The sequence below is a fragment of the Garra rufa genome, chromosome 25, assembly GCF_049309525.1.
Source record: "Garra rufa chromosome 25, GarRuf1.0, whole genome shotgun sequence".
Classification (NCBI taxonomy): domain Eukaryota; kingdom Metazoa; phylum Chordata; class Actinopteri; order Cypriniformes; family Cyprinidae; genus Garra; species Garra rufa.
Window position 1 is genome coordinate 28454331 of NC_133385.1, and position 13280 is coordinate 28467610.

General features: G+C 42.9%; 1 protein-coding gene across 1 annotated transcript in view; it reads left to right on the top strand.

The window, feature by feature from the left end:
- The first annotated feature begins 6412 nt into the window (after positions 1-6412).
- LOC141301430 (laminin subunit beta-4-like) overlaps positions 6413-13280 on the top strand; it is a 43621-nt gene continuing 36753 nt past the window's right edge. The window contains exon 1 of the mRNA XM_073831660.1: positions 6413-6467. Coding sequence (XP_073687761.1) covers positions 6413-6467 — 55 coding nt within the window. The remainder of the gene's footprint in view (positions 6468-13280) is intronic.

Sequence of the window (13280 nt, forward strand, 5' to 3'; positions counted from 1 at the left end):
GATTTTAACTAGTGATGGGAGAGACAAAGCTGCTTGAGGTTTTGAATCAAACAATTCATTTGTGCCACAGATGATTCACTGTTGTGAAACGCCCAGTGCTGGAAACCCCTGCTGGTCAGGACAGGGGAAGTGTAGTGAAAATGAAACTTAATGAAACACCTTTTTCCAAACCAATAAACAATGATTTATTGAAGGTGCAATTAATTAAAGGTGATCAACGATCCCTAATACCTTTAAAGAATAAGGGTCTTTTAATGAGTTATATTTCAGGAAACGAATGAAAGCTTAGCCAATCAGAGCAATATGAGACTTTAAAGTATACCTCCTGCCTTTAAATGTGTCACTAAATGTGTACAATTTATAGGGTTGATACAAGATTGAATACAAATCTTAGACATTGGTTCATGAGACCTGGCATCGAACCCGCTGAATCCCCCCTTTCTCTTGAATTCATTTCCTGCTTGGCTGTCACCCTCTATCTAGGATCAGTCAGGGTAGCCCCTCCTCACATACTTTGGGTTTTGACCATGTTATCTTTATTTTGACTTCATTCTGCCTCTCTTGTATTTGGTCTAATTTACTAACCTTTATTTAGCTTGAATGTAACAAATTCAGCTAAGATGATTTCAATCAAATTAGAAGTTTGATTAAATCAATGTATTCACTTCTCCCTTTAGTTCCCTAAAGCTATTAGGACACTTTCATTAAGCTTTCACCTCAGTTTAGTTTGTCCGACCATCATTATCTCTCTCCCGGTATAGGATTATAGCAGTTCCAGAAACCGCTGTCCCCTTAATGAACAAAGCAGGTTATTAGCAGACTAATTCCTGTCCCTCTCTATACCCCTCCTTATATAGATGTTTGATGTGTCCCTGCTAGCCTAGCTAACACCCCCTAGGTTTAATGACACTCCTGCAGCATTCCTCTGAACGAGTGACAACTGCTAAGTCATAGCTCAGACTTAAACTAAATCAGGAAAGCCCTTCTTTCTTCCACTGTCCCTCTATGATTTTATTTTGTTTTGTTTTATTCAACACCATCCTATTGACCAAACTTGAGAACCATCAGTGCATTGAGTAAAAATGTGACCACGTGTACAGCATGGTCAGTAGCTGACCCTTGCTTTCATCCTGTTTTAAAATTACTCATAACACTCCCTTTGTGCTCACCTGCACAAAATCTCAGGGTCCAATCTCACTAGCTGCCCCACGACAGCTATCCACACCTTATCTGGCCTACAGAGCCAATCACCATAAAGATAGCTTACCACCTCTGTTTTGTGTTTGTACTTGCATTTGCCTTCTGCCTCTCTCTCTCGTGTCTCCACAAGTGAACCAGTGTGTCTCAGACATCCAGCCCTGCCAACAACCAGGACCAACTGGAGACTCGGCAGAGTGCTGTGAGGGACATCCTTTAGCCTAAAGCAGCCAACAGCCTGCAACGGCAGAGGAAGGAACAGCGGGACTGCAACGTGGTCGCCTCACTTCCAGCCTGGACAACCAGGAACTGACCAGCATCATCATCTCCTTGGCCCACACCCTCAAGGGCCTCAGACAGGAGGCAAATGAACTGAACCTGCAAGTCACAGAGTTCCAAAGGGAACCGACACCCTTTGGAAAAGAGGAGGAACCGACAGACGCAAGGAACCTGACAGAGCAATGGAAGGAAATCACCAGTCTTTACGAAGGCTTTAACAGCTGCCAGACACAGGTAGCAGCTTGAAAAGGCCACCAGACAAGACTTAAACAGATAACTGTTCCACACAAAGTCACTGTTAAAACAGTGCACACAGAACTTAATAAGAGAGACACAAGAGCCAAGGCCGTAGAAGGCCTTCTGCATGCAGCCAGAGCTGTAGTCCAAACCTTAACTTAGCAATTCTGCAACCTTAAAGAGGAGCTCAATATGGTCCAGAAAGACTTGGAAAAGTCCTACAGACTGCAGATGGACTAGACAAATAGCATACACCCTGCTGCACACCACACAGCCAGCAGTGCAGACCCCCATATCCCGGTACACAGATACAAGAGGGGGAGGGGCAAAACCCTCTGCTTGACACAAGTCGACTTCCTGAAAACTTATGCAGTGTCAGAAGGAAAAGGACTCATTCAGGTGAGTCCTGAAACAGCACATGAAGTGACACTATCTCAATCGAATGGCCAGAGACATCCCTGCATTCACACCAGAACGTGTAGGAGACAATGATGTCCATGCCTACCTGAGAGACATTTGACTTTCACCTGCAGTCTTGGACCAGTGGGAATCACTAAGATAGACTCCGTCTGCTCTGGGTCACCTCTAGCCCAGAGGTGCAACACCTCATGGCTCAACAGCCAGGACCCATTCAATCAGACCACCAGCAACTTGGACAAGCTCAAGCCAGTGTCGACACCACCAACATCAGACGCCTAATGATGTTTGAGCAAAACAGAGGGCTAACAGACACCTGCTGCCCTCTTGCCACCCTAACCGGGTCCGTCTGAAACTCTTTATGACAATTCCCTTCGAACCCTGGAACTACCTGCCCTCTCACAAGTGAGAGTCCAACCAGCGATTCCAGACTGCAGGGACCACATACTAGATAACAACCACCTGACACAGACCAACTCGGGTCAGGATGACAAGTGACACTGCCTCGACACCTGCTGCACAAACTCGAGGACCCATACCTTGCCACCGTCTACATTATCACACCTGATAATGTCGACCACAGCACCACAGCCACTCCTTGAAGCACCAACCACCAGAGAGCCACCTCTCTCTTCCAGCCATGAGTGGCAGGCGCAGGCCTGATTGTTCCGCACCTTTGATGTCGCTCACTGTTGTCTGTTGGACAGACAACAACGATCGAAAGAGGGGGAATTGTAGCGTCTGGATCAATCAAACATAGTTATTTGTTACATTTAACAAATTATCCTTAAAACCAAGAAGCCAACTTTAGGTTGGCATTCTAGAAACAACCCCCAGTTCTACCAACATTAAAGCAACTGGGCCTTAAGGGCTCAGTTGCCAGGGCAACTATCTGATAACACCAGTTTTACGATCCAAAGGAATGCAGCAATTTTAAGAAAGACATTTGGCCTACTGAAATGGACTCTTCCCTAATTTATAGGAAAACCTTCCTATGAATGAACACACAAATGGTCCATTCATTGTGTATATCATTGTGGTTTATGTACCTTGTCTTTATTTTTCTTTTTTATATATGTGTAATGTTTTATGCATGTGTTAAGATAGATATAGATAGATATCTCATGTAGATATATTATGTACGTGTCATGTTTAGTATCTCTGAATTCGTATTTTGATGATCTAAAAGATGATGCACATTATATGTTGATACACAGGTAACATATTAGAGTTTCATAAATCCCTAGTAGATTTACATGAATTTACCCACATGCAAAATACCTTGCTCTCAAACAAAGGGCCATAAAAGCCCACATCATTTCGAAACCCCCGCTCGGAATTTCAGCCTCTCTCATTGGTCAAGTCCACTTTGAGAGGTGTTATCTCCTAAATGTTATAAGGGCTCACACCTAGTTCCGTCCAGCTCTTTCTGAAAACTTGATTGCTGCCTGTGGGGAGGCCTCCCCAGGCCCAGAGGGGGGGGGGGGGGGGCTCAACATATTGAGATGTGTGGACTCTCCACACAGAATACTCCCACTGGAGGTAATTTCACTCGACTATGGAACTTATCCAAATGTACACCATCGGAACTCTCTCCCTCTTCACTCATGGCCATCTCTGGATCCCCATCTCTGAAGTGCGGCCTGCTGTTCCTCAGAACAGCCCATTTGGGAGAGAAGACTCTCTCAACCACAACAGAGTCAAGAACAACCTCAGAGCTTCAAGAAAGTGCAACTCCGGCCATCAAATGGAACCATCCAGGACTTCTTCAGAGGCTCCACGAGACTCTCGTACGGATGCAAGTATCGTTTCTTCCACTAAACAGAGGTTTAAGTGTAAGTTATCGTATATGGCTCTTTGAATTAGAAACTGATGGTTCTTTAGATGGTCAGCTCAGCCTCAAGCCCCCTTTTCCTATACTGCTCTAACCATCCTCTTACCCTACCCTGTATGAATGAGTATATGTTTGTTTTGTTTGTTTAGATTAGTTATATGTTAGTCGTTAGTTAATAAAACTCTTGTGCACAAATTACATGGGTCTCTGATTCTGCCTTGCAAATTAATGTCCCTTTACGAATTCCGATCAAGCTACATGCTCTAATGCATTATTACGCTAACAATGTTATTATTCTGTGGCCAAGAAAATATCATTGCTTAGGGTTGATAAGAAATTACCCTGTATGTTCGCTAGGCGAACAGATTAATTGATGGCGATTCGATTCCGCTACAGTTACTACTGGCGGCTGATATAAATAATGGTAATTAATCAAGATTAATTGTAATTATTTATATACATTTCCCTTTTGAGCTAAATTCGCTACAAGGCTCTAACTTCAAAAATCATGCAAAACACTTCTAACACCTTCAGATATGTTTCTCTGTGTTGCAAAATAGGTTTTATTCATGCACAGACTGCAATTTTAATTTTAGACCGAGTTTCAGCTTGCATTACCTGAACCAAGTTTGTTCTGCGCTGAAACGCTGTTTTCTGACATTTCAGGCTCTAACTTCAAAAATCATGCAAAACACTTCTAACACCTTCAGATATGTTTCTCTGTGTTGCAAAATAGGTTTTATTCATGCACAGACTGCAATTTTAATTTCTGACCGAGTTTCAGCTTGCATTGCCAGAACCAAGTTTGTTATGTGCTGAAACGCTGTTTTCTGACATTTCAGGCTCTAACTTCAAAAATCATGCAAAACACTTCTAACACCTTCAGATATGTTTCTCTGTGTTGCAAAATAGGTTTTATTCATGCACAGACTGCAATTTTAATTTTAGACCGAGTTTCAGCTTGCATTGCCTGAACCAAGTTTGTTCTGCGCTGAAACGCTGTTTTCTGACATTTCAGGCTCTAACTTCAAAAATCATGCAAAACACTTCTAACACCTTCAGATATGTTTCTCTGTGTTGCAAAATAGGTTTTATTCATGCACAGACTGCAATTTTAATTTCTGACCCAGTTTCAGCTTGCATTGCCAGAACCAAGTTTGTTATGTGCTGAAACGATGTTTTCTGACATTTCAGGCTCTAACTTCAAAAATCATGCAAAACACTTCTAACACCTTCAGATATGTTTCTGTGTGTTGCAAAATACGTTTCATTCATGCACAGACTGCAATTTTTATTTTGGACCGAGTTTCAGCTTGCATTGCCTGAACCAAGTTTGTTATGTGCTGAAACGACGTTTTCTGACATTTCAGGCTCTAACTTCAAAAATCATGCAAAACACTTCTAACACCTTCAGATATGTTTCTCTGTGTTGCAAAATAGGTTTTATTCATGCACAGACTGCAATTTTAATTTCTGACCGAGTTTCAGCTTGCATTGCCAGAACCAAGTTTGTTATGTGCTGAAACGCTGTTTCACGAGTTCCCACTTACATATAATTAGCTGGAGTATGTAAGCATGTTTGGCGTGCTGTCCGGGGAAGGGCTCCGAGCTCGGGAATGGCCCGAACCTAGAGTACCCCCCCCCCCTATGTATATGTGTAGAAGGAACTCGGAGTGAGGAGATGGGGTGGTGGAGGGATGCTGATAATCCGTCAAATGGGTAGAGGTGAGTCGGCTGTATTTATGCAAGATGTAGATTGGCTTGAGTGAGTTCCAGCTGTGTTAATTAGGCTAAGTATCTGACGTGCTCCTCCCGAACTTTGCTTTAAGAAGCATCATTTCACGAGTTCCCACTTACATATAATTAGCTGGAGTATGTAAGCATGTTTGGCGTGCTGTCCGGGGAAGGGCTCCGAGCTCGGGAATGGCCCGAACCTAGAGTACCCCCCAATAAGCAATGTAGGACAGCCGCCAGCAGAGGACCCCCCAAAGCGCTGAGATCTGGCGGGGGCCGTTGTTTGGGAGAAGATGTTTGGTTAGCTGGCCGGGGGAGCCTTTCGTACTCTGATGGGAGAGGTTTTTGTATCAGGTCGAAAGGCTCTACCGGCTGCTTGTATGGATTACGGGATTTAGGGCGTCCGGTCGGGAGAGCTCAACCGATACTCAACGGGATGTGCACAGCGTTGGAACGGGTGAGCCCTACCGGCCGAAGGAGGAGCAGCGTGGTTGGGGCCCGATCAGGAGAACCCGGGTTGCCTTGGCCGGAGCAGCTTACGATGTTGGCATTAGGGCTCTACTGGTCGATCGGCCCCTATTGGTGCTGACCGAGAGGACCCATGAAGCCTCCGACGGGAGATCAAGACTCAGAACGTCAGACGAGTGGGTCCTCTCGGTTTGGCAGGTAAAAAGATTTTGGGACGCCTGGTGCGGGCGACTCTCGCGACATACGATGGGAGACCAAGGCAAACGGCATCGCATGGATAAGTCTCGCTTGCAGGCGCCAAGTAAGTAACCCGACCGGGAGAACTCTCGCCGGCGTCCGATGGGAGACCAAGGCTCGCGGCATCGAACGGGTAAGCCTCGCCGGCCGGGGAGGCAGAAAGGAAAACCCAACTGGGAGGGCTCTCGCCAGGCATACGAGGGGAGATCAGGACTCAGAACCTCGAATGGGTAAGCCTCGCCAGGTGGGGGGAAAAAGATGTGAAATTGGCCTGAAGGGGCTCAGATAGTGTCCGGCGGGAGGCGGAGACTTGTGGAGTCGGACGGTTGAGTCTCGCCGACCGTCGGACGGAACGGAAAAAATTGCATGGTCGGTTTGGCTCTCGCAGCGTCCGATAGGAGACCAAGGCTCATGATCGGACGGGTAGGCCTTGCCGACTGTAGGGAAGAAAAGTGCAGTTGACCGGGCGGGGGCCCCTGCGGCGTCCGACGGGAGACCAATGCTCACGGCATCGGACGGGTAGGCCCCGCCGACTGTGGTGTCGAAAAGGTTAGGTGTCTGACCTGGGGGCCCCTGCGCATCCGACGGGAGACCAATGCTCACGGCATCGGACGGGTGGGCCCCACAGGACGTGAGACGGAAAGGTAAGTTGGGGTCGGGGGCTCCTGGGGTGTCTGACGGGAGGCCAAGGCTCACGGCATCAGACGGGAATACCTCGGCGACCGTAGTGAGGAAAAGGTCAGGGATGGAAAGTTTTTTTTTTTTTTTTTTTTTTTTTTTTTTTTTTGCAGCAATCGACGAGAGTTCAATACTCAAGGCATCAGATGGGTAGACGGAACTGGTATACGGAACTGAGTGGCCAAGATTTGCTTGACAGGAAGGCTGTTGTAGCGTTTGACAGGAGTTTAATAATCACAGCATAGACGGAACGGAAAAAATTTGCAAGTTCGGTTAGGCTCTCGCGGCATCCAATGGGAGACCAAGGCTCTTGATCGGACGGGTAGGCCTTGCCGACTGTAGGGTGGAAAAGTAAGGATGACTGGCCGGGGGGCCCCTGCAGCATCCGACGGGAGACCAATGCTCACGGCATCGAACGGGTAGGCCCCACCAACTGTGGTGTCGAAGAGGTAAGATTGTCTGGCCAGGGGGCCCCTGCGTAACGAACGGGTGGGCCCCGCCGAACCTACGACAGAATGGTAAAGTTGTGTGGTCGGGAGGTTCCTGGGGTGTCTGACAGGAGACCAAGGCTCACGGTATCGGACTGGAATGCCTCGCCGACCGTAGGAGGGAAAAGGTTAGGGATGGGAAAATCCAAAAGGGTTTTTTTTTTTTTTTTTTTTTTTTTTTGTAGTTGAAGGAAAACATTTACGAGCGGAAAGGCTCTCGCAGGGTCTGACGTGAGTTTAATAGTCGCGGCTTCAGACAGGTACGTTTCGCCGGTAGTTGAGAGTCGAAAAAGAAACATATTTGCACCACCGGGATGCTCTAGCAGCATCTGACAGGGAGTTCGATACTCAATTTGAGTTGTCTAAAAAGGGGTAAATGCTTTGAGGATTACTTTATGTAAAATGTTTGCCAAATCCAAAAAGCCGCTTCTGATAACGTCAGAAAATCTTGGTGCTGCTTGCATCTGAAAGTTAGGTGCATGACATAGGCTTCTTGTGGTAACGTACCCTAAATAAGTGCCATGGTTCTGGATGGATGGCATAGCTTTAAAAGCTGAGGTGATGTCGACTTTTGCCAGTGTGAAGACCCATGATTTAACAAATTGGTTGCACGATCAATGTCCTACTATTGTGAGAGAATTCGTTCGTTTTTTTTTTTTTTTTTTTTTAGGCGACAATGCTTGGAAACAGGGAGTTATGCGGAGCTGACAGATAGACTAGAGGGCATTTCGTACCCAAGAATTATGCTAGTAGCCACTTCGATTGGCTAATGTGAAACCCTCATTTAATTCATGCCACCTACGGGGGGAAATGTTGGAAGGTTATTTTGTGAAATGACTGAATGTAATGATATATTCGGAAGAGTGCCAGCTTTGATGTCCGCATCCAAGGATTTGCAATTCCAACATGTCTGTTGAAAAGAAATGGCCAAATATTAAAGATTAAGTGGTAATTTCAACTGAATGTGATTTAGTCAAACGAAAATGAAATTGCATGGTGACATGTAAAAACTACGGTCTGCTACAGGAGTTGGAGGCCACTGAAAAGAAAAAAGGGGTTATTAGTAGTTGCAGGAAAAAGGCTGAGATTTGTGGGCCTGTGTTGCAAGCAGAGGTAGCATCACAGTACTGTTTGCTACAGGAGCTGGAGGCCACTTCATTCCATAGACTTACATTCATATGTGGATGGATAAGACTGGAAGCACAATCTTGCACGAGAAATTGCTGCATTCTTAAGTTCAAGCTTTGTGAACTTAGAATAAAAACACATTTAAAACCGCGGTGCTGTGGGAAGGTGGGGCGGGTAGATTTTATGTTGCAGTATGGTAGTGTTACCAATTGGACAAATTGTTACCAGATTTTGCAACTTCTCAGATTACCTTAGCGACGTCTTTTCCAAAGCACATAGCAACATATTTAGTAGGGCTGGGTAAAAAATATTGATTCTCCGATTTTAATCGATCTTCAGTTGAATGCAACTATATCCATTCGGGAAATCCCCGAATCTATTCTTAATGCACGTGCTTCACGTAAGAGGATATGAATATTCACCTCTCGTCCTGAAGGTGTCACTAGTGTTCCTGCTGAGAGAGTTTTCTCAACCGCTGGTGATCTAATCACAGCGCAAGGAGCTGCCTTAGATCAGATCAGAACATGTTGATCAGCTGCTTCTTTTGCAGAAAAATGATTAGGCTGTAGTTAAGAACTGTTAGTTTTATGGACAGTTAGAATGTTTTGTATAAGCAGACAAAGGCTTTATGATGGGCCTGTTTTGAGTGTTTTGAATTTAGAAAAAAGTTTTATTTCTTAAACATGTTTGAAGTTCTTAATAGATTTCACTGTTGCACATTTACAGTCTTTTTTTTTTTTTTTTTACAGTAATGTGCATTTTGCAGTTTGTTTACATGGTGTACAATGGATGCACATATTTATGACTTCTTGTTACAGTGTTCATTTAAAATAAAAGTTGTTTAAAATAACAACTGTGTGCACCCTATTATTAATGTAGATGTGTATTTCAGTAATAAACTTAAGTAGGAGAGTTTCAGTTACCAACATTTATATCAAAATATGGATCATATGTCTGCAAAACTAACATTTTAAATGAAATATTGATATCAAAACGAAACCATAAAAATAAGAATCGAATCGCCAAATTGGTGACAATACCCAGCCCTAATATTTAGTGAAATATCCTACAAATGTAAAAATTTTAGCAACTTCAGGCATGCTTTGAAAATAAGATGCTAAAAAGACATTTTCCTCTTAACCATGCAAAGTAATAAGTGTTGAAAAGCTAGCCTAGTGGCACATCCGCTAGAGACTTGGAGAGAGGTGCTTGCAATATGCACATCACGAGTGCTTAGTTGCACTTGCTCTGTTTATTTATTTATTTTTATTTTAATATTTATTTATAGTCATTTAGGCAAACACTTATTTCTCGAAAATCGATCTTTTGTCAGATTATGAGTGAAATGTGTAATTTCAAATTTAAAATAAAAATAATATTAATTCAGAAACTGAGTAATTTGTTGTGTTTTACGGAGTTTCTTCATTCCTAGGTACAAAAATTACATTGACATCATTTTATGTCACAACATCGTTTAAAGCCTTTAGCAAAAATGACCTACCTTTGCAACTGTTTCTAAAATTTATTTGCAACATGACCTGTGTCTCTAGCGGAGACGTCTTCAGGCTATAGTGTCTGCTACGAGAGCTGCATTCGATGCTGTGGCCGGGAGAGCCACGTTAAATGGTTGAGCCGAAGCGGGCAGTGAGTGGCTCTGGTGCGATGAGATCTGGGGCGCGGCCCAGGCTCGTTGAAGGCCTGCCGGTGAGACCCAGTGCACGAGCCGGGTCTAATGCGGGGCGATGGTGGTATCGAACAAGGGGAGTACGGGGCTTTGCGAGTTTGCTGGAAATATTGGCTGCCCTGCTGGAGTGGATTTAAGAGTGAGGTTTGCTGATTGAAGGGAAACGAATAACTAAGATCGTACGGATTCACTTTGTTTATCCTCCGCGAGGACGGTGCGTCGGAATTGATCAGCGTTTGCCTCGGGCATTAAAAACGATCCACTTTGCGATCGGAGGAATTGTTGGCCCGGCCGGATGACAAGAGGATGCCGGGGAAGAAGTTTGGAAGTGACGCCGGTGGGGGCGAGATTACGTTTTAAGGGCTTTGGTGAGAGCGTGTGTGGCTGGTCAAGCAGAGACCGCGATGAAGCCTGTAAATCCTGGGAAAGATCTGTGATGTCATGGCAAAAGGTGCAAACCGAATGCTGATAATCCGTCAAATGGGTAGAGGTGAGTCGGCTGTATTTATGCATGATGTAGATTGGCTTGAGTGAGTTCCAGCTGTGTTAATTAGGCTAAGTATCTGACGTGCTCCTCCCGAACTTTGCTTTAAGAAACATCATGAAAAGTGAAAAGATTTGTAAGAAACAAATCCATCATTAAGTTATTTCAAGCTTCAAATCATCAATTCTAGCCAAAATATGAGTCCATATGATCCATAATAACACTTCCTTCAGTTAAAAAGTCTATTATCTGTTGTTCTATCACATCAAAATCCACTGAAATGCTGGTTTAGAGCTGTTTTTGCTTTTAAACATGCTTGATCTGTTCATATTTCTTTTCTGATTCAGACGAGATGACTTTCAGAAAGCAATATTATGGATAGCGGACTTTACCCAGAAGCAACGGTTTTAAATTGAAAACACTTTTTCCTACAAACACACAGCTTTTCACTTCACAAGATGTTAAGTGATGGACTGGAGTGGTGTGGATTACTTGTGGATTGCTTGTAATGTTTTTATCAGCTGTTTGGACTCTCATTCTGACGGCACCCATTCACTGCAGAGGATCCATTGGTGAGCAAGTGATGTAATAGTGAATTTCTCCAGATCTGTTTTGATGAACAAACTCATCTACATCTTGGACGGTCTGAAGGTGAGTAGGGGAGAGTGAGGTGAGTTAAGCTAGTTTTTACTTACGGTGTGTTTAAATATGATTCACATGACAGTAATGGGTCCAACTTAAATATGTACATAAATTTCAGGATGTGGAATAATCATTTTGCATCTAAAATAAACTGCTTTCAAAATATGGCTTTCCAAAATAAAGTGAATCCTATGGAGAGGGTAAGTTGAGCCACATGGAGTTAAACTCTGCCACTGATTATGCTGAAGTAAGACTGATCACTTTCGCTTCATGCTATATCAAAGGAAAAGAAATTCAATGAAAATGTTTTCTTAAAATTCATGTGTGAGCCCCTGACCATTCATGCATGGTGTTTCCCCACCTGTGGCTTAGGATGCTGAGTTAGGATCCAGCTCCTTTGACCCAAACGGTCAAAGCAGTTTGGATAATGGTATAGATGGATGGGTGACATCTTATATGTTTTATTTAAAGATGCAGTTCACAACTTTGAAGCCTTTGCATTTTTTATTTTACAGAAAGAACAGACTGGAGCAACTGACCTTACAGAACTGTGATAATAGTACGTAACATCCCATCATAACTTTTGCAGGGAAATACAATTTCATAAAATCCTAAATGGTCAATTTTCATAAAACAAAGCCTATTTGAAATGCTCAAAATGAAATCAAGTTCAAAATAAATAAAAAAATGTTGGTCTAAAATTATTGAAATATAATATACGCCACTGCAGCTGTTGGTTGGACTGTTGTCTTTTTTGTAAATAAAAATTGAATATAAAAAAGTACCAATTATCCCATGTATCCCATTCATATATGTGGCCATGTCACCAATTTTGTTTAAGGCTGCCTAGAAACAAGGGGTGGGTCATCTTCCCCAAAGGCTCAAATCACCCCGCTCTCTCCTACATTTTCAGAAACTTAAATTTTTGGTTAAGTATTCTAGTAAAATTTCAGCACTTACAGTTAAATGCAGATGCAAATTGTAAAGTGTAGTAAAATAATCCTGAAATGCATTTTGGATGTTTTCTTTTCAGCAAAAACAGAAAAGCCCTAAAACCCATGTTAAATCTAAATTAAAGGGATTGTTCTCACAAAAATGCAAATTCTGTCATTAATTACTCTCCTCATTTCGTTGCAAACCCATCAGACCTTCGCTCATCTTCAGAACACAAATTAAGATATTTTTAAATCTGAGAGCTTTCTGACCCTGCAAAGAAAGCAAAGCAAATACCATGTTCAAGGCCCAGAAAGGTAGTAAGGACAATATTAAAAGAGTCCATGTGACATCAGTGGTTCAACTGTAATGTTATAAAGCTACAAAAATACTTTTTGTTGGCAAAAAAAATAAAATGTGACCCTGGACCACAAAACCAGTCATAAGGTTAAATTTTACAAAACTGAGATGTATACATCATATGAAAGCTCAATAAATATGCTCTCTATTGATATATGGTTTGTTAGGATAGGACGATATTTGGCCGAGATACGTCTATTTGAAATCTGGAATCTGAGGGTGCAAAAAAATCAAAATACTGAGAAAATCACCTTTAAAGTTGTCCAAATTAAGTTCTTAACAATGCATACTACTAATCAAAAATTACATTTTGATAGGTTTACGGTAGGAATTTTTCAAAGAATCTTCATGGAACATGATCTTTACTTAATTTCCTAATGATTTTTGGCATAAAAGAAAAATCAATCATTTTGACCCATACAATGTATTTTTGGCTATTGCTACAAATATACCCCAGCGACTTAAGACTGGTTTTGTGGT